The 25,880-nt window shown below is 39.8% G+C and overlaps 1 protein-coding gene across 2 annotated transcripts in view; it reads right to left on the reverse strand.

Annotated features, from left to right (window-relative positions):
• Positions 1-5,023: 5,023 nt before the first annotated feature.
• Positions 5,024-25,880, reverse strand: part of PDSS2 (decaprenyl diphosphate synthase subunit 2) — a 186,409-nt gene continuing 165,552 nt past the window's right edge. Inside the window, exons 8-9 of one of the 2 annotated variants that reach the window (XM_032484631.1) lie at positions 10,784-10,895; positions 5,024-5,974 (exon numbers count right to left, since the gene is read on the reverse strand). In XM_032484631.1, coding sequence (XP_032340522.1) covers positions 5,928-5,974; positions 10,784-10,895 — 159 coding nt within the window. In that variant the 3' untranslated portion in view covers positions 5,024-5,927. The remainder of the gene's footprint in view (positions 5,975-10,783; positions 10,896-25,880) is intronic. The other variant, XM_006187429.3, reaches the window with a different exon arrangement.

Here is a 25,880-nt window from a genome sequence, read left to right on the forward strand (position 1 = left end):
AATTCTTTGAGGATGATGCTGTTTTCTTATTCATTTGAAGACTTAAAAAAAAATCCAAACAAAACAAGACAATAACAAAACACACTGTCTCACACTGTTATAGCATGGAAGATTTGAGTCAGATAAAGATTATTTTGTTTCCCTTCAAACAAACCCTAGGAGTTTCCTTCTCCCAAGTCTTTGAAGAAGCAAAGTTGGCTTCTCATTTCTTAGGAAATGGCTTCTCCATGGTCTTAACCAGGAACAGAACCGATGACAACTGACTGAGGGCCTTTCCTGTCCTAGGAGACTGTGAACCTCAGTGGAAAGGAAGAAGTCCTATTGAAGTGCGGCTAGCTGAGAACTTACCGTGAAGCAAGAGGAAAATACACAGAACTATGACTCCATCCTGGGCATCATCTTGCAGAAATGGGAACCACCAACTGAAAAGATTAATCATTCAAGTTGAAGAATTTTAAGGGAATTTATTCCAGTTTCAGCCTGCTGTGGAGAGCCTGCAGGGGCACTATTTTTCCAAGACAAAGACTTTCTTAGCAGCAGGTTGGGAGGTTGACTTATGAAGTATTTACCATATACCCATTTACACCAGAGAAACCAATCAGGAATAGAATTCAAGATGCCTTGTTTAGAATTTAAAGTTACTTATTAATAGTGCTTATGAAGACTGCAACACTATGGGAAAATGTTTATGATGCATTATGTGCAAACAGCAGGACCCAAAGTTAAATTTATACTATAATTACAATCATGCAAAAAAAGATACATAAGGCAGAAAAGGTTGGAAGAAATACGAATGAAATGGTGATACTGACTATGTTAGTGTGTTGAGATTGAGAATGATTAATTTTTCCTTGTTTCCAAAGTTTGTTTAAAGTGTTTCTTTACTGAAACGCAACAAAAAGTGAAATTTTCCCAACCGTCAAGGCAGTGGGGAGCCCACGTGTTTGCTCATAGGACATACAGTGACCTGTACACTGTCAGTCTTAGAAGTGGGCAGATCTCATTGAGAGAAAGCTGATGTAGCTTTTCCACGAAGATGGAATCAGCATCTACAAAAAGAAAGATGAAGAATGAAAGCCTGAGAAACTTCTTCTTTCTATGGAAGAGAAAGAAATAGGTATCTAGGAAGAGCATTCCTCCACCAGTACAGGTTTAAAACCTGGCACTTCAGGGCTCCAAGGGCTGGGGGGTGAGCTGAAGGGAAGGGTGGATCCACCATCAGTTCTGCCCTCTGGACTCCCCTGGGGTGACCATCTTTTTCAGAAGTATGTATCTAAGAAATATCTCCTTAGTGGAAAGGCAGGCCCCATTCTGAAAGAATAAAACACGTAATCTGAGAAGGGATTAGGAGTAGGAAACAGAAAGACGTATATGCTTTTCTTGCTAGACTGCCTGTGGTTTTAAAAGAAAGTGCAAACAATAATGGAAACTATTCATAATAATGGAATGACAATTGTGTCCTCACAGTTAAACAGATTAGAAAATCAACCCAATCCATCTCTGCCCTTTTGAGTTTTAGCAAAGGTGTGGCATGCCGTCTCCAGATTAAGAGGCAGTCATTACAGATTCTAAAGATAAATCCTGGAGCTTCTATTGGTCAGAAAGGTGAGATCTTAACAGCAGGATTTCAAAGTAGGAAGACAAAGGAAGGGGCAGGAAAGAATCTTCTTAAAACTAAGAACTCTAGGAAGGAGCTTGAAAAGCGTTTTCTGAAAAGCTAGTTTCTCTTTATCAGTGATGGATCTGCTGATTACAGAGTCTTAAATAAGAAAGAAAAAACAGTATCCTTCAGCTGCAATTTTGTTGGTCAAACGCAATTCCCCCAAACCCACTTGCTCAAGAGATCTATGTTATAGAGACTTGTGGTTTTTTTTTTTTTTTTTGAAAGATCATCACAAATTATTCAGATTACTTTCTGGTCACCTGAGTTCAATATGTTGCAGGTACTGAGCCTTAAAAAAGGTCTACATCTTTTGGGAGCACTTTGCACTAATGTATTCGTCTTTCACCCCAAGTCTGTAGGTGTCACCTGCATCCTGGGCTATAGCAATAATACCGAAATAGGTAAGATAAAGTCTCAAATATTAGAGAATGAGACCTGGACCAGGCAAACAATGTCACTGATAAAACTTATTTTTAAGTGTGACCATGTTATATGAGCAAGAAAACATGAAGACGATTTACTGTTATCATCAAAAGTTTAACAAGTCACAATCCTTATTTTCTTTCAGAGTAACCGTGAATGGCAAATAACTCGCTATCTAATCAATATCTATCTAACTGATATTGTTTTTTGGAATCAGTTTTTCTAAGTTGGGGAATTTAAAACAAGTCAGCTTAGTGGGGCAGGCAACTGCTTGGAAGTTTCTGGGGAAATACAATTTAAATATTTAGAAAAGAATGTCTCTAGGGGTGGGACTAAGAAAGAGATGTGTGAGACGAGAAGGAAGGGTTGTCAGAGGAGGGGGAGGAATCAGAACCGATGTGGGCACAGGCGCTGGGCGTAGGGGGCGCCAGGGGGGCTGTGGTCAGCAGGGGGAAATGCTGTGGGGAGGTCCGCATGCAGGGCCGCGGCTGGCGGGTTTCACGGCCAGGCCACCATCTGTGAACGTTAAGGAGGCGTCTCGGAACGGTGCAGTGTGTCGGCAGATCTGCTGACCAAGTATTCCCTGAGTGTCTCCAGCGCTAGCGCCGGTCCAGACGGTCAGGGCCCGGGAGTGAATGACCAATTGCCAGGGTTAAGGAGTTAGTGGACTGTGAGAAGCTGTGTTGCTCATGCTAGGAGGGAAAAAACAAGTGGAAGGAGAAATAGGGGAAGTGAGGGATTTCATTTTGGGGAGAACTGAGCACATTCATAACCAGCAGAGGAGACACGAGACAAGAATAGGGACATGGAAGAACACAGGAGGCTACAGGCTCGAGAACTCTGGAAAGAGAAGCAAAGGAAGAGAGAACGAGGAGCTATCTGGAAGGATTTTCAAGGCGGGAGGTGGTGTGTGAGGGTGAGCCAGTCAGTCAGAGGCAGCCCTCTCCGCATCTGTGAACGGGGGAGACGTCTCACCCGCCGAGAGCGGCTGTGGGATTTGAACGAGACGGCATTGCTAAGGCGTTTCGCAGGGCGCCTGGCACACGCGGAGCCCTCACGCTTGCAGCCTTTGTTGTCCTTGAAGACAAGACTGACAGGGAGGAAGAAGAGTGCAGGAGGGCTCAGGGGTCTGAAGGGGGTGAGGTTTGGAGGTCCAGGTGAAGGGAAACAGGGCAGTGGCTGACGAATGAATTCTTCCCTCTACCAAGAAACTGGGGGTGGGAGAGATGCAGAGAAGGTGAAGGAGGAGACAGTGAAGGTCACTAGCTCTGTCTCCTCAGTACCTTCCCTGGCAGGACTCAGGCAGGAGGCCAAAAAGTGTAATTAAGCATGTTTGCTTGTGGGGGGGGGGGGTATATCTCAGTGGTTAGAGCACATGCTTAGCATGCACAAAGTCCTGATTTCTGTTCCCAGTACCTCCATTAAAATAACTAAATAAATAAACCTAATTAACTCCCCCGCAAAAACCAAACCAAACCAAAAAAAAACCCACAAGCATGTCTTGCTGCCCCAAATTTCTCCCTAGAGATTATGTGAAATTATAAGGCCTTAATATGAATTAATAAATAAGTACCCCTGAAGAAGGGGCATGGAGAAGACTGTCCGTATTTAATGCTTTTAGTGAATTAACCAATATACTAGGTTTAACAAAAGCAGAGCAGTCACTTAACAGTTAGGGTGAGGCTGCTATTCTGAGGAGCCAGGGTGGCAAGGCACAGGAGAGGGAATGGAGGACTGGAAGGCGGCTGAGAAGATGAAAGGGAGGTAGGAGAGGTCCCAAAGAAAGCTGAAAGCCAGATGTTGAAACCAAGTGTCCAGGGTTACAAGTCATAAAAAGGAGAGCTGGGAATTCTTTATGTCATGTATGAGGCAGCTTGGCCAGATATTTTCCATTAAGTTTTATGCATCCCTTCATAGCCTTACTCTTCCCTGGACCTCACAAAGCACTTTATCTAGAGAGTCAGAAATAGCAAAACTGTTAGAAAAGAAAACAAAGCTGGAAGGGACTTCATACATTCTTTTGTTAAATCTTACTTTACAGGTGAGGAAATTGAGGCTCAGAGGGAAGTGACTCACTCAAGGTCACACAGCAAACCAGCAGCTAAACCAGAATCAGAAGAGCCCTAGAATCCTGCCTGTGTCCTACAGTCCCCAACCATCTGCTTAATAAAACCTACAGCTTGCTTAAGTTCCTGCACAGCCAGAGAACACAAAGCATGACTCCTCCTTTGTGGACGTTAATGATTAAAACCTACTCTGATCTAAAGCATCTAACCATAGTTACTAATTAAGCCAGTTTCTGTGAGAAAAGACATTTCAAACAGAAGAGGGGAGTGTTCTCTTCAGCGAAATCTGTAGGCCTTCAAATTGGCGTAGCATAAACTGTACAATTACAATATTTCAAGTATGCTTAAAAGTATTTCATAATATAATACCTTAACCTCTATAGCTAACGTTTTCTTTTCACTGCAGGCCACATGCTGGGTCCTGATAAAACGGTTTTGTAACTTTTGGTGAAGAAACTGAACTAAAATGACTTCACTGACTGTTTGAGTGAACAAGGTAATAAAATCTGTTTGCTGTGTTCACTGTCTCCAGATAGGGCTGTAATTACACCACATAAGGCAGAAAGGTAGCTGAGTCTCAATCTAGATCATTTATGTAAACTCAGCCTTCTTGTCAACAGTGTTCTCATATTGCGTGCAGGCAAACCACAAAAATCATCTCCTGTGAACCACATAGAGATAGTGTCCGATTGCAGGCCTGTAAAATTGCTTACATTCGTTCTGTACTTGGATGTCTGTGGTTCAAGACCAAAATTTGACATTCTGAGGTTAAAAAAAAATCACCAATGAATTCCTCAGTATAATAATTATATATCTGACACTTGTAAAAATTAAAGGTATTCTCTATACCAAAGTATCACAAATCAGCACATTTACTTGAAAAAAAGCATCTTTTTCAGTTTAAGAAACAAAAACCAAAACACAAGTTTGGTGGTTTGGAATGTGTTTGGAAAAAATTCGGTCTTCCAGAAAGAAAAACAGGCAATTCCTATTATAACCAAGTTAACATTTGATAACATTTTAATCTCCTAGTTCAAATATTTGGCATTATCTTTTCAGCAATTTCTGCTCCCCTCCCCCAATCTTACAAAAACCAAGAAGCACAAAGTATATTCATACTGTATCTATAAATACAGAGACATAACTGCAAGAAGACAAAGCAAGTTTTTTCCTCACTCACTGAACTACCCTCCGTTATGACAAATTGGTCACTCGTTTTGGATCTGACAGTCCTCCCCGACTGGCATTGATAGTGTTTCTCTTGACACCTGCAGCTTCCAGCTTGCTCTGTCCTCTCTAGAAGGAAAACCACAGGCCACCGCCCTGGCGCCATCCTTGGCTCAGTCCAATCAATAAGGACTTATTTCCTGTCCATTTGCTGAGGTCACAGGAGCGAATCTCATTAATTATTTCTGCTACTGCAGCCTCAAGTGTGCTTCTGGCATGACAACTGAAAACTGCTTGACCTTTTTTTCTTCTAATTTTGTTTGTAGCAGTTCCAAAAAAGAAGGCAGTATTCATTTAGCAATGTGATAAAAAGAAAAAAAAGTATATGTTGTTAAAGTCATTTACACATTTAGATATTCCATCATGAAAGCTCTCCTGATCACCTCATTCCCCAGATTTTTCAGCTAACGAACAATAGTGTCTTTTCAATTTGGTGTCACGAAAATCTGGTCACAGCAAACACAATGTTTTCTAAAGCAGTTCTGGCCTCCGAGGGAGGAAAGCTCTCCAGGGCCTCCAGTGCCTTGTTTCCATGGTAACGACACAGGTCAATAGCTGAAGTCACACCTTTGCCAGCTTTGATTGTTTCTCGCAACTGTTAAGAAACAAATGTACAATAAAAGTCAGTTTTTTAAATTTAACAATTAAATTGGGGAAGGGAGGTAGAAAACAAAGAAGGCGAGAAACAGTATAGGTTCACTGTATCTGCTACATTCTTTTGAGGTTAAAGAGGACATCATTCCCCAATGATTTTGAGGCACTAACATTCCCTAAGGCTGCTAGGTGTCAGCCCTCCAGAGCAGCACAATAGGCTCCAATCAGCCTAATTACACCTCCTCCCCCAACTCCCGCCCCTTGATACCTAGAAATGGGCCCTGCTGGAGGGTGGCGGTGATGAAGGCAGAGGGCATTCACATCTCTGGCATTTTGAATTCAGCAGCCTGATACTCTCTTGTGAGGAAGGCTTCATTAACATCCTAGTTAATAACTGATTTTTTAATACTGTGTGTTGACACAATAGTCTATATGAAAATTCAAGAAAGATACATAGTATTAGATCTGAACACTACATTTTTAAAGCTATAAGACTTTGGGAAGAATGAATTAAAACACTGTAAAGAATAAAGTCAATTCATGCCAACAGAGTTGATTTCGAATCCCTCTCCTTGACGACTGGAAAGGCCCAATACAATGGCTATATTTTAGAGCTGAAAAATAATTCTAATAATTTGGTCTGTCTACTTCCCCTTGCCCAGATTCCATCTTTTCTTTCTCAGTGAACACCTCTGATGTCTGCTTCACTCCCTAAACCAGAAACCCGGGAGTCCTCCTGCATCCGGTCAGGCACCACAGCAGCACCAGTGTTGCTCAGCCATGACTGAACTTTCTGGCCCCCACAGGTTGGGTGGGGCCATGTGACAAGTTCTAGTCCACGAGCTGTGAATGATGCACGTCACTTCTGGGCTGTAGCATTTAACTGTCCACCTGAGTCCCTCCAGAGCTTCCCCTCTGGTACACCAACCAGTCACATGGGAGATCCTCAGGCTGGATCCCAGAGTGACCACAGTGAGCACCATGGTGCCTCTCTAACCGCACAGGACAGGCAGTGTGGGCAAGAAACACATCTTTGTTGTCTGAAGCCACAGAGATTGTGAGGTTGTCTGTGGCCATCCTGACAGATGCAGTCACTAAGTCCTAGCGATTCTGTCTCACACAGAGCTCTCAAATTATCCTCTGCTCTTCACTCTCACTGCCACGACATTAGTTCAGGCTATCATCATGCCTCGCCTGGGTTGTTTTTTGCAATCACCTCCTAAAGAGTCTTCCCACCACCAGTTCTTTGCTCCTGGACTCCATCCGTCACGCTGCCAAGGAGATCTTTATAAAATGCAAATGTGATCTTGCTTAAAACCCTCCACTGCCTTCCAATAGCCTTAAGAAAAAAAATAAAGTCCCAGCACTTTCATGAGGCGTGGAAGTCCCTTCCCTATCTAGTTCTTTCCCAGCCTGTTTTTCCCCTTTTCTCTCTTTCATCATTATTTAGGGAAACTACCTGCAGCTATCAGCTCCCTTGAGACAGTCTCCACACACTCCTCTCTCCCCATCAAGCTTCCCAAATTCCACTTGGGTGGAATGAACTCAGCGAGGATGACACCCTAAGGAGCTAGGTGCCCTTCTTCCTTGGGGCCCTGGCGTGCCCTGTGCATATGTGGAGTGCAGCATTATTACACAGTGTTGTATCTTAATTCTCTATCACTTGTATATCTCTTCATTAGACTGTGCTACTGGATAGTGCATGAAACATAAAGGAATAAAGGAATTAACCTGCCTGCTTTATTCTTCTAATTAAAGAGATGAGAGAACAGAAGTTCAGAGTAAAAGCTCAGTGGCTCTCCCAAGATCATAGCTGGATAGTGACAAAGCTGTGATCAGAAGCCAGTTTTCTTAACACCCATCCAGTGGCACTCAATATTATACTCCACCAGATGCTCAGTAGTCTAAAGATATTTCCTCCCTGCATATAAACTTTGGAACTGCTTCAGCCTGGGGTTCCCTGGTCTCCTGCCATCACTGAATGCTTGAAGGCACTAAAATGGTGCTGGGTGTCAGAGGTCGCCAGGTTCAAACTCCCATTCTAGCTTTATAATCTGAGGGAGGCCAAAACCGCTCTGAGTTCTAGATGGGGATAACACCACTCCATTGTAGGACTAGTGAGGGCACTATATGAGACAGCACAGAGTGCCTGATAGTGTCTAAAACACTATAGGTATTCAGAATGACTTAGTTCTTCCTCCTCAGCCCTTAAGCCGTTGACCAGAGAGCTCTCCGTCCAAGGGTCCAATCGACCAAGATCAAGTCTATTTTAGCTTGATATACAACAATTTCAAAGGTAGCTGAACTTGGATCAGGTCAGCCTTAAAGATTTAAAAAAAAAAAAAAAGGAAAGAAAGAAAGAACATGCCCCTATTTTTATTATCTTTAATTCCTCCAAATCTAAATTAGACAGGCCAGCATTCTCTACTTGGGATTTCTAGGTTGGTACCTGCAGGCATGTGGATACCTGCATGACTAGATTTCAATTTAAAATATTAACTGAGCACCTATTATGTATAAAGAGTATAAAGAACCTTCTCTGCTTTATGGATCAGGAACTAATAAAGGGTATACTGCGAAAAGCAGCAAAGCCAAGGCACAAATGTAGGACTACAGATGATCAGAGAAATGAGAGAGCAATTTTGATTAGAAGAGATTCAAGAAGGCCTTACAGGGTACGTGGGATTTGAGGCACGTCTTGAGAATGTTGATAAGTAGTTATGGTGTCACGGTAGCAAGAAAATTATAGGAAAAGAGAATAGCTTGAGCAAAGGCACAGAAAAGACCAGAGCGAAGTGTCCAGGGAATGGAAACAGACTGGTGTGATGTATCTTGCAGGTGTTAGGGGATCAGGAGGGCTCTGGAAACCAACCTAGAACTTTATTAAAATTTTTGATTATCATCAAATATTTTAAAAGTTGAAAGATTAGCACAAGAGTTGGTAAACTACGGCCCTAGGCCAAATCTGGCCCCCTTTGTTTTTCTAAATAAAGTTTTGTTGGAACCTAACCATGTCCGTTCATTTAAGTGTTATTGTCTGTTGCTTTTGAGCTATGACGGCAGAGCGGCAGAGCTGAGCTACTGCCACAGAGACAGTATGGACTGCAAGCCTGTAACATCTACATCTACATTCTGGCCTTTACAGAAAAAGTCTGTGGGCTCCTGGACTAGCACGGTTACTGAACACAGATCCTCTACCTAGATTCAACAACCATTAATATTTTGTTATTTTTTGTTCTGTCTACTTGTATGTGCGTGTTTTCTGAATCATTTGAAAGTAAGCTGTTAGCATGGGTATGCTGGTAAATTAGCTCTCCAGAGGAGGGAAGAAGCCCTCCCTGGGGCACGTGCAGATTTCTGTAGTATAAATACTCCCATCATGGCTGATTTCAAGCTATTAAGGCTTGTAGAATCACAAAATTCTTGAATATTTAACGATAGGCTCTGAGTTGGTGGGACTTGACTTGGACACACCACGGGCTACAGGATGCTTCACCCTTGTTTTGACCCTAAGATAAGAACATTCTCCCCCATGACCAGAATACTATTATCACAGCTAGGAAAGTTAATAGTAATACTCTACTATCTAATATCTAGTCCACATGCAAATTTCCCTAGTTGGCTCCCAAATGCCTTTTTTTTAGCCCTTCTCTCTAAACTGTAAGGAATTCTGGTTCACACACTGCATTAATTTGTTATGACACTTTAAACTTTTTCCCCCTATGATACTGCCGTTTTGAAAGGACCAAGCTGTGTGGTACAACGTTCTACATTCTCCGTTTCTCTGATTGCTACACTTAGTTTGGTACTCTATAAACTTTATTCAGCCAGGCTCAACTCAATATTTGATGGCGACCTATATCATATTTAACTATACAATGAAGGGTAATTCAGGTTAGGGCAAAATAGCACCCAGTTGGACATCACTAAAAGTTACTCAAGCCCTAAAAGAGTTAATTCCTCTCCCCCAATGACTGTTGTACTTCCTGTTAATACTCCAATTTGCTCTCCACAGGGTTAGGCTCACAGGACTTCCCATACCAAGGACTGATAGCTTCCATGTGTAAAATGCCCATTTCAGGACTCAGCAGTAATCTAGTCCCTCAGGGAAGGTATTATTCCTCACAGACTTCTGTATACACTTCCACCAACTAAACATAAACTGCTGGCTCAAAGGAAATCCTTTAGCTATAATTAATAGAAAATAAATGAGACTTATTTTTATTATAAATTAGAATAGGTCATGAGCTTATCCTGAAAAAAGCCAATCTTGCCCTTTGTAAATAAATGTGACAAAAGACACATTAAGCCAGAGTTCCTAAACTCAGCTGATCATAAGATTCATTGGGGAAGCTCTAAAATGCAGATGCTGAGGGCCTCATCCCTGGCAATGGATTCAATAAAGCCTTATAAAAAAAGGCTTCTAAGGTCATGCCAATGATTAGCCAGATTCAGGAATACCTCACTCACTGGGGCATGTTTTTGAGTTACTGTACTTTAAAATTGTTATTTTAAGTTTATACTGTTTTAACCATACTTCCAATGAGTTGTCTTTGTGACAATCAAATTAATTTCAGCAAGCATTTCTTGGGCACTTTTATGACCTGGGTATATAGTCGGGGCTGTAGGTATAGAAACACAGGTGCTGCCTCCCAGGACCACCTGTTACAGGGCTGGTCATAGGGCTGCAGAACCAGAGAGGCTTGAATGGAAGGTTGAGGGACTGGACCCATGACCTTCGTTCTAACAGCTGCAAGAGAAAAGACCATAATCGAAAAAAAAAATTCTTTCCACTTTTGCCTTCACCTACATGTTGACTGGGCAAATTCCAAATTGATGTATAGGTAGAACTTTCCATTTAGGATGTGCTCAGAAGTGCCAGTATGCCCACTCTGGCCTTTATAACATGAAAAACACATTAGCTGTAGGATAAAAAAAAAAAAGTGAATTATAAGCCTGCATTTTATTTTCCTGATATAGCACTTTAGGGCAATAATATAATTAAATCTCTAATTAAGTCAACTGAATAATTGTATAAGTATAGCATCACCTGAAATAAATTAAGTCCAAGTCCCCTGCTACAGGATCCAATTAAAGATATTAACACAGAGAGAAGAGGATGCAATGTACCTAAAGTTAAGTGCATTATTATTTAACATTTATTAAAAGGTGTTATTAAACACCTTTTCAGTGATAAATGTTGCTTTTATGAAACCCTTCTGAGAAATCATTGTTATGTGTCCGAAAACTATTTGGTACAAAAGTCCTCTCTAAATATTAAAGGCAGGCCCCTATTGTAGGGTCTAAGTAGCCTTAGAAGATGTGGAGGCAGCAGCTACTTCTCTCTGACGAAACCAAAGAAAGACTTCAGATCTAGAAGAAACCTCAAACACAATCTTATCTTTTCACTTCGTTTTGCAGGAGAAGATACTGGGATGAGACACGCTAAGTAATGTGGAGAAGCGTCAATAGCAAATTTGAGAAACAGCCTGGATTTCATTCCTGCGCATTTAGAGCTCTTCCCCTCTATGGCACTGGAAAAGATTCGGACATAATCCCGTTTTCCTTCACCCAACCAGAGTGCTTAGAGAGAACAGGGATACTAAAACTCAACTGGAACACAGAGTAGACCTTGTTCTGAAGAAACTGTGTAACAGAGAGTAAGGGAGTATGAAACAATATGTTAAAGCTCTTTGTTTTTTAAATGGTTGAAAACAGCGGGATATGGGTAAAAGGAAACAAATGGAAGCCATGCTGTTATGGGAAGAGACTACCTACCTCCCAATCAAGTGGTAGAAGTGGACCATGCTGTCTTAATAGAGATTATGAAGCTGGCAGAAATGACACTTCAACCTTTGAACATCTGCTAACTCATTCTATAGCTGAAAAATGCTTGATACACCTGACTTTTTACTTAGTTATGTCAACATAATCGGATTATCAAGGTGACAGAAATTAACAAAAATTAATACCATTGGTGGTATTAGAATCAGTCCTTAGAAAGGACTAGCAGGCAGACACCCAGACTGTAAGTTAGGAAAGCACACTGCAGAAATAAGTTTAGTGAAAAGATTGCCATGATTCCATGAGTCCGTAACTAGAAATATAGTTCGAAGGTGATGGAAGCCTCTGAAAAACTAAATTCCAACTATGGTCATTATTAATTATGAAAGTGACCAAAATAAGTGGCTACTGAATAAACTCTCTCAGGGCTCAAATTTGAAAAGGCCGAGGTGTGAAAGGAGGAGCCCATCATCCCCCCTTTGCTGAGCATCTGCCCTGCACGGAGCAATACTGAGGAGATCGGACAACGTCCCTGGTTTGAAGGAGCTGACAAAAGAGAGGCAGGAAGCTGTAAAAATTGTGTGGGAATCTATCCATAGGTCTGTATTATCACCAGGACACTGGCCACAAATGTTTTCAAAGTGCCGTTCCTCATAGAAAATGTTCAGAAACAAACAGCCTGGTCAGAAGCTGCTAAAGACTGATGGGTGTGCATGGGGGAAGGAGATGGTGATAAAAATAAGGGGCTTCAAAATGTAAAGTCTGTATGTCCAGTAAAAACAAGTATGTGTAAATATTTGCAAAAGATTATCGATTACTAAAAAAAAACAAAGGAAACAGAACAACTGAAGAATGAGTTAAAAACTGTAAAGACTAAAATAAATTCCATGAAGAGGGGCCTTTAAAGATGAAATACGCATTCAAATAGCCCATTACAGGTTGTCAAGGAGGCCTTGGATGCAGCTACCATCCTGGATTCTGGTGTCCTTTGCTTTCCAAGACCACCTCCATCCTCCCATTCCAAACACAGTATTTCCTCTTGGACAAATAACTTGTGGCACCCACTGAGGGCCCTCCCTGCCAGTGGCTTTCTCATCATTTTTTCTGATGTTCCCGTCCAGCTTTTATCTTCTAACACTTCCCTTCTCTGCCTTCCTGCTCACTTTAGAGACCAGTTTCAGGTCTAGAGCACCTTCACAGGGGCACCCTCCCACCTCTGCCCTGCTCCTGCATGCTCACAATCCACATAAATGTCCTTCCCAGCTACTGAAAGACAGGAATGCCAGAGATGGGAGGGTCAAATGACTAATGCCTTCAAACACAGGGCAAAAAAAGATGAGGACAAATGTGCCTTCTGGAACACAGATCTGTGAACTTATGAACATTATGGCAAAATTCCAGAAAAGGTTATTAAATAGACAGTTTGTAAACTCTAGAGAAAAGGCAGCGGTGATCACAGCCCCAGGATAGGTGGGTCACAATGAGCAAGTTATGACAAAGCACTCTCATTTTTCTTTTGATAAGGCCACCTGCCTTGTTAGCTTCAGAAATAGTAAAGATAGAGTATATTCAGATTTTGGAAATAGTCCTTAATGGAAAAGACAGAGATATGGGATCTGTATTAGAGTTTGGTAATACAGATTCAAATATGTAAAACAACTATTCCTAGAAAATGTTTAGTAGTGCATTTTTATCGAGCAGGAAAGCAATCTCTAGTGTGCTACAAGACCCAATACTGGGTTTCTTTCCTTTATCACAGTGCTATGCATTGCATGAATGAAGATGGAGAAGAAATACATATTAAATTTTAATTTTCAGATGTCATATAGCCGAGAGAGAAAGCTAACACATGGATAGCATCAATATTTTAATGTTTTTGACATATTGAGCAATAGACTGATACTAGCCAGATGAAACGTAGCAGAGTAACTGTATAGTTGAGCATTCAGGTTTCAAAAACTAATTGCAGAAGTTTAAACCTCAGTTTGGCAGTGACTCATAAAAATATGCTGAGAATCTTTGATAACCACATTCCATATATAAGCCAAAACTGTGATTTAGATTTTAAAAAAAAAGCAAATGCAAACTTTGGCAGTATCAACAGATATACATGTCCCACAGACAGGCGGGAACAGTCTCACTGCAGTCTTTGATGGTCAATTCACGTTAAGAAAACTATATTGTTCAGTCCACGGTGCCATTTCTCAAGAGGGACATTGATAAGACAGATGGAGAGCAGTATTAGGATGGAGAAATATTTGGAAACATATCATCTAAGGAATGTATAACCTGGAAGAAAGGAGTAAAGGAGCATATTAACCCATTGTCAAACTTCTAAAGCAATTAAATGGAAGAAGGAGCAGTCCTGTTCTACATGCTTCAGGAAACAGAGCAGAGAGCAACAAGGTGAAGTTTCTGAAAAGCAGATTTCAACTACAAATATGAAAGAGCTTTCAAATGACTAGAGTTGTCTAACAATGAATAATTTTTTTGACAAGATGTGAACTTCCTATCACTGAAAGTCCTTGGCAACTGGATAACCACATCAGAGAAATTATGAATGAAACTCTTGGCTGATGGGAGAGGTGGGACAAGGCTGCCTCCAAGGTCCCATCCAACTTCAAGATTCTAGCTGTCAGTGCTTCAACTGAATGCTCTTGCCAGCTTCTGAGTGCTAAGACTTGGTACAAAAGAGAAAACTACAATTAAAACCTTTCTCTAGTATGATCAGCTGTGAAATGTACTACAAACAACATACAAAAGTTCCTTTTTACTTAGAATAACAATTTAAAAGAATCTATAGGAAAAAAAATCTATTGATCTTAATTACTCAATCTACTGATTGGCTGACTTTAATTAAATATCTTATTTTGGCAAAAATGGAAGGAGGTGGAAATAAGATAATTTTTAGTTATTTCCTCAGTCACATGAATTCACATGCAAAGATACAATTAGGATGGTAGTACTTCCTAATATTAAAATAGTAATAATAATAATAATAATAGCAATAACAACAAAGACTTATTATCATATAATAAGATATATATGATAGTACCTATATCATAGGGCTGTTGAGGACTGAATCTATCTATATATCTTCTGTTTTACATACCCTACTAGGTGTATGTGTATATATATATATATATATATGTATATATATGAAAATATTAGAATTTCATTTGTGAAGAGAACCCATACCTATGTCAATAATGTCCTTTGCACAAGAGCAAACTTTAAAATATACATCACAGATTAAAAAAAAAAATCAAGTCAAATGCCTTTGGATAAAACCGTATTTACAGAGATGATAGAAAACTGAAGCAATTGTTAGATTAATTATGCTCTTCTATTACAACATATATATTTTTTTCTACCACAAGTAAAAGTGCCATATGGTTGTAGAACAAATGTCAATAGGAATTGGAGGTGGAGATTTTCCACATTTTCTGCTAAGAAAAAGGCATAAATATCTCAATTGATTAAGTATATTCCTCTGGATATACTTTTTTTTTTTTTAACAAAGGGCACTAAACAAGACTACTGAGTTACAAAATACAACTAATATGTTTATACCTAAAAAATTCTTAATAATAAAAAGTAATTTTTACTAAAAATCTCAACTAAAGACTGACTAGCAGCGGTACTTGGGGTTTCGCACAACAGGACATCACTTCATGTCATTTTCATGATTTTTTAAAAAAACAATTTCAGGGTTCATCATACTATATTTAAGTCACTGGATAAAGGATTAATGAGTTCAAAGTGACAAATATAATTTATTCTATGCTTTAACATTTTTACTGTTCTCTAATAAAATATCAGAGTATTTTTACTTTGTAAAATAGCCTGTAAAATTCCTATAGTATGAATTTGTATTGAGCTTTAAAATACTGACTTTTAACAAGTTCTATTTATTTTTTTTTGCAGAATTAAAATCATCCTGTATAATTGTGTGAGAGTGCAGGACACACATGACATTTACACTGCTCTCCTTTTCTCTTGCCAACTTCTGGAAGCCCATGGAGATGGGAGGTAAGAGGAGAGCTGGATGGTAGGAGGGGCAGATTTCATTTATGTCCAGACATTTTGACCTTTTTAAGCACCTTGGAGCAGAACCCTCCAGATGAAGCCACACAGGAATCTTTTTTTTAATCTCCTAATAGGATGAGGTATTCCCTTCCTAAGACTGATTAATTCACAGTAATATGAAAAATAATTGTAGAGAGGCAGCGAGGAAACTTTAGTAGGGAAACTCTGAACCTGGACATGTGTGACCTTGGGCAAAGCAACTTCTCTAAGCACACTTCACCTGTAAAATCGGGAAGATAATATTTATGCCACATTTAATTATCATGAGGAACAATTAAGATAATGTATGTGAAATTACTTTGACATCAATAAAATGCTATACAAATGCAAGGTTTGAAGAGGAAGAGAGCATGGGATTCATCGCAAAGCTAACATGTAACATTTACATAATGTACCTGGCTTTAGTTATAAATATCCATAGACTATTTTACATAGATTCATTAAGGTATTTTAAATGTTTAAAACCTGTGATTATCAGTGAATCGGAAACACGCTTGTTTTGAAAAGTGAATTTCCAAATCACCTTGACCATTTAAAATTTAGTCTGTTCCCCCTAAAAGGAAAAAGAAAAAACATGACAAAGCAGGTATGGTATCATTTTTCTTGCCCCTTCCTCCACACATGAGGCTGTTAGGCTTGTGCATGGCCTCCTTTTCAGAGTGAGATTTCAGAACGGATTTCAAGGCCTAAACTTTCAGCTAAATACATTTATGAATCTGTGCTGTGAACTACTATCTACAAATTGTGAGTATAACTAAACAACTCATTTCATATAAATTATCATATCTGAATATATGTATATTGCATGTATAAATACCTCTAAACATACATATATAGCTTAATATATATGTATGTATGTAGTTTAGAGATACTTCCATATAATTAAAAACATTTTACTGGCCTACTCAAAACTGACCTAAATTGTTGACTCTGTGTCTGAGAATTCAGGCAAAGTTGTGTTTGCTACTTCAGAAACAGAGGTCAACTTACAGCTCACGGTATGAGTAGATGTGCCCGTTTTCAAAATGTAATTAAATTCAGTTTAGTTCAGTTTATAAAAGTTTACAAACTTTCATTAACATTTGATAGGTAGGGTATCTGAGGTTAGCAATATGGAATTATATTAAAGTGAGGTTTAATTCCATAGAAAAAGCAATCATTGCTTCTTGGTTATCTTATCTTCTGAAGGAAATTTAATGATTTATAAATAATCCCTGATTTACCCATATTCTGGCTCAAAAAGCTAATTTTTAATTTTAGTATCATATTCCAGAGAGGAACTTAATTCTGCACATTGAAATTCAAAAAGCAAAACTGGGACCATGAAGCTTTTTAGCAAACTCAAATAGAAATTCAATAAGCAAAACATATCATAGGTTACAGACTGCAGCAATGAGCCACTCTTGCCTGTAGCTTTTTTAGGAGTGAATCAATAAATAGTATACTCTGTAATCTCATGACAAAAGCTATGCTGGTTATTTAATTAAAAAGAACACGGTGGGACAAGAGCACTCACATCATGTGGGTAAATAGTCCTGAGGGTTATTTGAGGAATACATAAACTATGTAAGAGTGAATCTGAGTTTCTGTTATTCTACTTGAGTCCATATCTTACTTATAAAATTTCTTAAATCCTCCTCAGGTCCCAATTTGTCATCTGCTGACACTTGGGGACCACTTACCTCAAAACTGCTACCACTAACGCCAGCACCACCACCCACATGACCCTAGATTCCTGACATCCTTGTGCATCCTGACACAAGATGAGCTCAAAATACACTTACGACTTCCATCACCAGAGCGCACCTCAAACAGAAAAACTGTGTACTGAGAGCAATGACAGTGAAATAAATGTATATACCTCAGCACGCCTTCCAGGCAGATTGCATCAGACTGGGGGCAAATGCAGGAATCAATGTCTGGCGTGAATAAGTTATTCTCTGTGCCATGTACCTGTAATCGTATCTGCAGGAATAATACCTCTTCCAGATGTAGGAGGCTCTACATTATGGGGCTATGGTATTTGTTAACACTGATCCTTGCTACCCTCAAGAGAATAGTGATGAGAACTTGTTTTAAATGGATATATCTATAAAACTTTCTTGAAAGACTGAAGAATGCTTACCAGCATAAAAAAATCACAGTAACTATTGTACTGGTTCAGCAAACATAAATCATAAGACAGTCACTTACTAGACAGTCACTATTTCTGAGACCAGAATTAGTTAGATTATGGAGAAATGCATATCATTTTCTGGATGTTTGTAAGAACAGAGCCTGCCTACAAATTCTCTTTTACTTCTCTTTGTAGTATGTCTAAAGCACCTTGAGAAGCAGTGTGGCAGTAAAGAGTACAGTGTGGAGTCAGCAGACCTGGGTGGAATCATGTCTGTGAGATAGTAACTGTGTGAACACTGTCAGGTTATTCAACCTCTTCATAAAATGAAGAGATTCAGATACCGAATTGAATAGAACCACTTGATTAAAGTACTTAGTGTGTGTCTTGAACAGAGTGCACACTGAAAAACATGCATACAATAACATGCATCTTAAAGAGATCACAGGACAGAAAGGCCTACAATCTTTCCTAACTGGTGCACACAAATCTCGTCAGGAATGAAGATAAAAGGTAGCATAATTTCCTTGGATCTAGAACAGGGACACCTTCCATAGGGGGCACCGTTGCACCATGCATGAATCAATCTTCAGCGGTACATCGTTGTCTTTATTATGATCTGGTGGACAGGTAAGATCTTTCATCAAGCCAGAAAGTCAAGGACTTGGGGGGAGAGACAGGATCTATGCATCCACAATCTTTAGTAGCATCTTACACATCACCAATCTACACTGGAGGTCTTGTAATCTCTACTGCTACCTCAGTAACTGTGCTATTTCAGAAAGGTGGTTAAGGACATTCAGGATCAATATTCTGTCTCATGTGGTCAGTGGGGAGGCTGAGTAGTGCCTGCAGACACTGCTTAGGAAATATTAGGGAATGTCTTCAGATGTATCAACTGAACAAATTACAGCTTTCTGAAAGATCAAACGTCTTGAAATCACAAAAGTCCTTAACTCTGTATGAAATCAGGCTGTAGTATTACTGAATGAGTTTGGAAATATCAATCTAAGGTAAGGACAAAGACTTCTGACTTACTAAAATCACATTCAACATCTACACGGAGATGCCTCTGTTTTCATTCCCTCAAAATATATAGTTTTGGAAAATGCATGATGCCTTTCCACCTTTTTTTTTTTTTTTATGATAAGGAAAGAGACAGTATTCTTTTTGGATCTACTTAAAACTATTTCAATGGACTAAGCAGGCTCCCCTCTTGGGACAGACGGCTCAGTCCCCCACATAAAGTTACACAGGCTCTCCCTGCGCACAGGTGGCTCCCGATACCACAAACTGGGAGCAGTAATTGAATCCAGCTATCCCACAGTGCAGAGCATTTACCCACAGAACCAGCCTGGCAGGCATCTGTAGTTAGTTTTCTAGACTAAGATTCAAAAGGTTACCCCACCTGAATCTTTGTTTCAACCCAGAGAGTGCATGGCATTGAGGATGCAACCATTTGATTGAAAATATACTTGCGGAGAAATAAGAGGAGTAAAGATGGCGTTAAAGATGCAAAAAAGGAATATAGGCACAAACATCTGGCACATCTTGGGTTATCCATTCATTCACTCATTCATCAGTAGTTCAAGACATATTTATTGGGTACCTAGTATGTGGCAGGAACTGTGTTAGGCCCTCAGGGTATAAATAGTGCGCAAAACCAGACATGATTCCAGGCTTCCAACTAAGAACTGGTCTTCATCAACAATCTAAGTTTGCCTTAGCTTCCTGAGAAACATTAGATATTATGTAGACACGTAGCCCAGTAATTCAAAAATGACAAATTTAAGAATGGGAGAGATTGCTCCACTAAATATTATTGTTATAAACTAAATAATTTAACATTTTATATGTAAAATTGGAGATAAAAACCCAACAAACTATGAATATATGACTTGAAGAAGAACAAAAAAGATTTACAACTGCCTAGAGGATTGAATTCAAATAGTATCAATAGTATTTGGGTGAACAACCAGAGGGGGGCATATTCTATGATGTCATAAAGAGGCCTTCATTGATATCATTTAATAATTTTATTCACGATCCACAAAAGACAAGAGATTATGATCACTAAATCTGTTGATGCCATTGAGGTGTGTGGGATTGTTAACACCTCGGAGAACAAGAATCTAATTTTAAAATAGTATTAAGAAATCAGAGGACTAGATCATCAAAGCAAGATGATAGTCGCTGGGGACAAAGGCAAAAAATACATGCACAGACTTCAAGGAAAAGAACTAGCTTGATGATGGGGAATGAATGAACGACCAGAGGGTGACTGCTTTGCAAAGAGACTTGAGGACTCATAATAAGGCACAACTCTGGTTCAAGATACTATTGTGTGTGTGATTAGAATTTATTTTTGATTAAAAGTTTCACATGGTACAAAATCTGTTTCACTTTATTATGGACAGAAATTGATCAATTATTATTTTTCCATCACTGAAAACTGCATTTTGAAGGAGATTTGGAATCAAAGCAGTAATTGCAAAAACCGAGTTTAGTAAATTAATTGTTTTGGAAAAAATTAAAATCTATTCCTTATTGCTGAAAAAGATTCCCTCAAAACAAAAAAACCCCCCCACTTTTCTGAAACGTGATTGCCAAAAGAAAAATAACTTGTTTTATCTGATTTTTAAGGAAACAGAGAATGGGGGGATTTGAGACTTTCAGATGGCAGTTCTGGCAGTGGCTTCCAGCACCCACCCCTGCGCTATGGGTAGGTCATCAGATCAGTGCCTGAGCTGTGGGCTCAGCGTATGAGGTGTCTGTCTTCCTCAGTTATTCCTTAGCACCTCAACCACAAATTTAGGCCTAGTGCAAAAACTCACAGAGTGAAAGAAACACATTTTCTAATTGTGTATTTCCGCCATTGCCATAGACACAAGCAATTCTTTAGGAGCCTAGAATTAAATTCTGGTTATGCCACTAGAAACATGAGTTCAGGCAAGTTATTTTCCAATTCTCAGTAGCTCAGGTCATAATCTGGAAAAATTCCAATTCAAATCAGAGTTTACACTTGTAAAACAGAAACCTTTAAGAAAAAAAATGTTTAAATATTATTACCTTAGTGCCCTTATTTACATTTTTACATGTTGTCATTCAGTCTTTATCAAGCATATAAAAGTTTACATAGTTGCACCCATATCATAATAGTATTTGGATTTTTTTCCTTTCAATTCTATTTTAAGCATCTCATCTAATTGGACCACAAATTCTTAAGGGAAAAAGATGGGCGAGGGGAATGTCAATGCTTCTACATAGTCTCCATAATTCTCACTACAACAGAAATTCTAAATGTTAAGACAACTTTAAGAGGTTGGAGGAAACAAGAGATTTAGTGCATGCAGTGATGCTGTTTGGAATATGTTACCAAAGGAGCTAATGCAAAGTCCCAGGGTAGAAGAAGGAGCATCTGTCCAAGAAAGGGGTACAGGGAAGAGAAAACACAGCAACATCTGGTCTCTAAATGTGCCAATGTGAAAAATTCTCAGAGCCAGTTAGCCAGGGTTATGGGAAAGAACAAGCAGGCAAAAACTATCTGCCAAAAAAAAAAAAAATCTGGCTTTGTCAGAAAAGAAAATACAATAATACAGAAAATTTCCTATACTCAATCTTCAAAAAAGAATTTTGGATTTAATACGCAGCAAAATGGTTGAAGCAATTTATGGACAGTAGAAGAGAAGAAATAGTTAAAAGGGCAAGCCTTGAAAAGGAGAACCATGACATGAGAGGAAAGACTCTTTTTTCTTCCGAAAGGGAAGTGATGATGTGTGATCATGCAAATGCAAATGTCTGTGGACAGCACAGTTTGCTGCTGGGAAGGGAATTTTAATGTGTACCCTATGCAAATGCGTTTTATAATAAAACAAAATATGCAAGGCTTCTGAAGTAGGGAGGGAAGAGGAGAGCGGTCGCTTGGACACTGTGCCTGAGAGGGCCAGGGGTGGGGTGGGGGTATGGAGCCAGGGGAACACAACACTCTGGGACCCTGAACAAATTCTAGGAGAGAGGGCATGTCAAAACCCACTCCTTCCAAAAAAAATCTCCCTCTAATGTTTGAGAACTGGATGCCTGATGAATTAATACCTGCAAAATCTTTCTTTATTGAGTACTTAACCTTGAGCAATTCTCCGTGCTTAAAGTGAACTCAGTAAGAAGACGTTAAAAACAAGTCTCTTTTCTGTACTGAGTCATGGGGAAAATTATACAAACTGTACAGAAAAGACTGGAGATGGATATAAAGACAGCTCCTGCAAACCGTTTAGAGTCTTTGTATCAAAATTAGCATGATTGCCAAAGCCCGTGTAAGGCCCAGTCTTGGGCACTTACGAAGAATGAGCAGGAGGCTGGCCCACACTGCTGAGAGTCTGGTTTTGACCAAGAGATATTTATTCATATCTGTATATCTTGAAGCAAATTATTAAAAAGAAATTGAGAAACAATCTGTCTCTCTGGGACGGAGATATTTAAGCCAGCCATTTTGAAAGTGTTAAAAAATTAGAACTGCAGAAAGCCGAACCATAGGTGCCATGTTTTGCCTGAAGTGGTAAAAATACCATCTGCCTCAGTCTTTTAGCAGCATGCTTATTTCAAGTAGCAGTAGGCTAAACTACAGGCATACGCTCAGCTCCAGCTGGGGAAAATACACAGACGTTTGTAGATGTTTTTCTAAGTAAGAGTAGTCAACATATTCATTTTCCTTTAGACGTATATATTAGTTACCATAGCAAACCAAGAGTGAAACTGGCCTGGGAAATGTCTCCACTCGTCCCAACACGTGCCCGTGAATCTCTACAATTCAATAGGTGGCACTCTTCCCTCTAACACTGAACTCAATCTGCTGTGCTTAACCTGGGGCCAGGAGCCTGGGGAACACGAACAGTCCGAGAGATAGGTACTCAGCGCTGCAGACCAATTACTGTAATTTAGATCCCCACAGTATTGCGCATTTATAAGCAAAACCGTCGGCACCAGTTTTCTGGTCACAAGTCACTTCTAGTAATTATATTCTGTCCAATAAAACTTCTCCTGCAGGTTTAACTAGGTAAGTAAGATGCTCCTTGTTTTTCCATTTTTGAAGCCACTGGGTAGAAATGCCTTCTAGTTGAACAGCTTCCATCCCTGCCCAGCCCCAGGTGGATGAGCTTCAAGAGTGGGTTGAGTGCTCTGGTGCTGGTGTTGACCACGTTACAGAGGCAGAAGAGACTTGATGAATTAATAGTTGTTGTGTGCTTTGATATCTTTAGATGAAAGGCACTGCAGCAGTGTAAAGCATTCGTACCCAGGCTCTGTCGCAACAGGAACTTAATTAAGAAGTAATTCAATTTCTTTTCTGAGTGTTTGAGGACAGACCACTGTTTTGCTAAATGTGATAGACAGTCTCAAGATCAAGCTGAGATTGATTTTGAAATGATCGCCTCTTCTGGCCTCTCCCTTACTTCCATGCCATTCTGAGACTGATAAAATTTGAGAGATGGCATACAAAGCCACAGAGTACATGGCCAAAATAATTTTCTATGGTTCTTAAAATCTGATTTTTTTCAGATAAAATCTAGCTTTTGTGTAAATACACACCACTTGAAAATAAAGAAATTTCCAGCAAAAAATACATTTCACGATACTCTCTAGAAATAGCCACTGAATTTTTCAAATGCAGTTTTAAAGATAAACCCACCGCAGAGCCCTAAGCTGCCAAGCATGATGCCTGCATCAGTCAGCATGAGTACCAGGATCATACCACGGACTCATGACACACTACATAGAGACAATACTGCAAGCTGTACCCTGCAGGCATCTCCCTGATACTTGGCAGAGATGGATATAATCTTTTTTACCCACGTTACTTGAGTTTGGGTCTATGCATAGATAATATGCCTGGATTAATCACCTAGATCAAGTTGTGCCCTTGAATGTCAGAATAGCACCACATATTTCAGTGGAGTGGGTTTCTGTTTACAGGCATGAGAAACATTATCACTAGGCACTTGGGAAGGCAACCTTAGGGCTGCTGAACATAGGAATGAACTGTGTTATATATATTCTTTGAATGGCTAATTTGAGTCTACAATCCTCAATTCCAGACCTCGGCCTCCTACACTTTTTCTAGCCCAATGCTAATGCAGCACGTGTCCACACGCATTTGTCAAGCACCCTTACATGCCAGCCTGCGCTGGGTACAGACGAAGTAACCATGGACAAGGCCATCGAGGGCCTTGCCTTCAGGGCTCTTATGTTCTAGTGCAAGAAGAAAGAAAAAACAAGCAATTCAATAAAAAAAATAATTTTAGATTATGATAAATGTTAAGAAAAAAAGACAAAGCAAAGGGGGACTTTGGATACGAAGGTCTGAGTCAAGGAAGCATGTGAGGCAAGGCCTGTGTCAATCTTGTACAGGTAGCAGTCAACCTCAGCCCAGGGCCTCGCACGTACAAAACATCAGCCACATGGTGCTTGGGTGGATGAAGTGGATGAATGAATGGATCTGGATCTCAGTAGTACACAAGATAAGAATATTCCCCTCCCTAACATAAGAATGTCTCCTGTCAAGTTTGGGCCTCAAGAGTAGAACAGCACTGCTCTAAACTGCCTCTTTCATCCTAAGGAAACTGAGGGAAGACCAAAAAGGCTAAGTCACTGATACTTAACCTTTTGCAGTGAGTTGGTGACAAGTCTCTGGAATTTTTGCTCAATTTTGCCGTGAACTTAAAACTGCTCTAAAAAATAGTCTATTAAGAAAAAAAAAAGTGACCAGAGATGTCAGGAAGATGCTGAGTTCAGTTTAAGACATTTTGAGCTTCTTTGTCTGGGGGGGACTCAAGAGGTCATGTTCACAGCCCACCTTTGGGAGCAAGGCTCAAGCAGACTTCTACGATGGAGTGACAGATACAGAAGTCCTCCGTTTAGAGGTGCTTCTATTAATCTAGTTTTCCTGAAGAAAGCAAAAATTTGAGATAGAGAAAAGGAGGAGCTGCATTTCAGGCAAGGACAAGCAGCAGAGTAAAGGCATTGAGCCATGGGTGTGCACCTCAGGGCTGTCAGGAGAGCACCAGGTTCTGGACAAGCCCTGGAGAGATCACGGACAGATCAGTTGTCCCACTACAAGCAGAGCCCTTACAGGTCGTATTTCTTCCTCCTTGTCTTTAGAGTGCAGGTGTGCTCACACTGGCTATTCCTGACTGTTGGAAAAACTCCAGATGGTCAGCATGTTCCTTTAGCCAGGCAGCTGTATGCACCCCACACACCTGCTAAAATATTCCATTTGTTCCTCAGGAAAAAACAGAACGTGACCCAAGTATGTTCATAGGCTTGCACTGGGGCACTGAAATCAGAAATCCTGCAGCAGTTTTTAAACAAGGCTGTGTGTCAGAATGATCTGTGGTGACTTTTTTCAAACCCTTACATCCTGCCCCTTACATCCCTTACCCGATGCTGTGGTAACCCAAACATGTATGTTTTCAAAAGCTCCACAGGTGATGTGAAAACTGCTGCCTTTAAGAATCCAAATCTGCCTTGTACGGTGCTTCCTAGGTATTACCTGATAATGCTAAAAGCTGTTTCCCCTAGTCCAAAGGCATCTTTCCAGTGACGGTTAGTGATCTTATTTAGCTTATTTTTCTTCATAGCACTTACTACCATCTGACATTATATTATGTATTCATTTAGTTGTTTATTAGTTATCCATCTCCCCCGCTAGCTTGCAAATCATGAAAGAAAGAGCTGATCTGGTTCACTCTTGTGTTCCCAACACCTAACACAGTGTCTGGAATAAGGTAGGCATGTAATAACCTTGTCGCTAAATGAATCCTATTTTATCTGCCAATGCCTGTTACTTAACTGAATGTGATGGTTCTCTTTTAACCTTTCAAATACAAATGAAAACCAAATACCAAACTGAAGTGTATAAAACTCTGTG

Source organism: Camelus ferus, chromosome 8, assembly GCF_009834535.1.
Source record: "Camelus ferus isolate YT-003-E chromosome 8, BCGSAC_Cfer_1.0, whole genome shotgun sequence".
Taxonomy (NCBI): Eukaryota; Metazoa; Chordata; class Mammalia; order Artiodactyla; family Camelidae; genus Camelus; species Camelus ferus.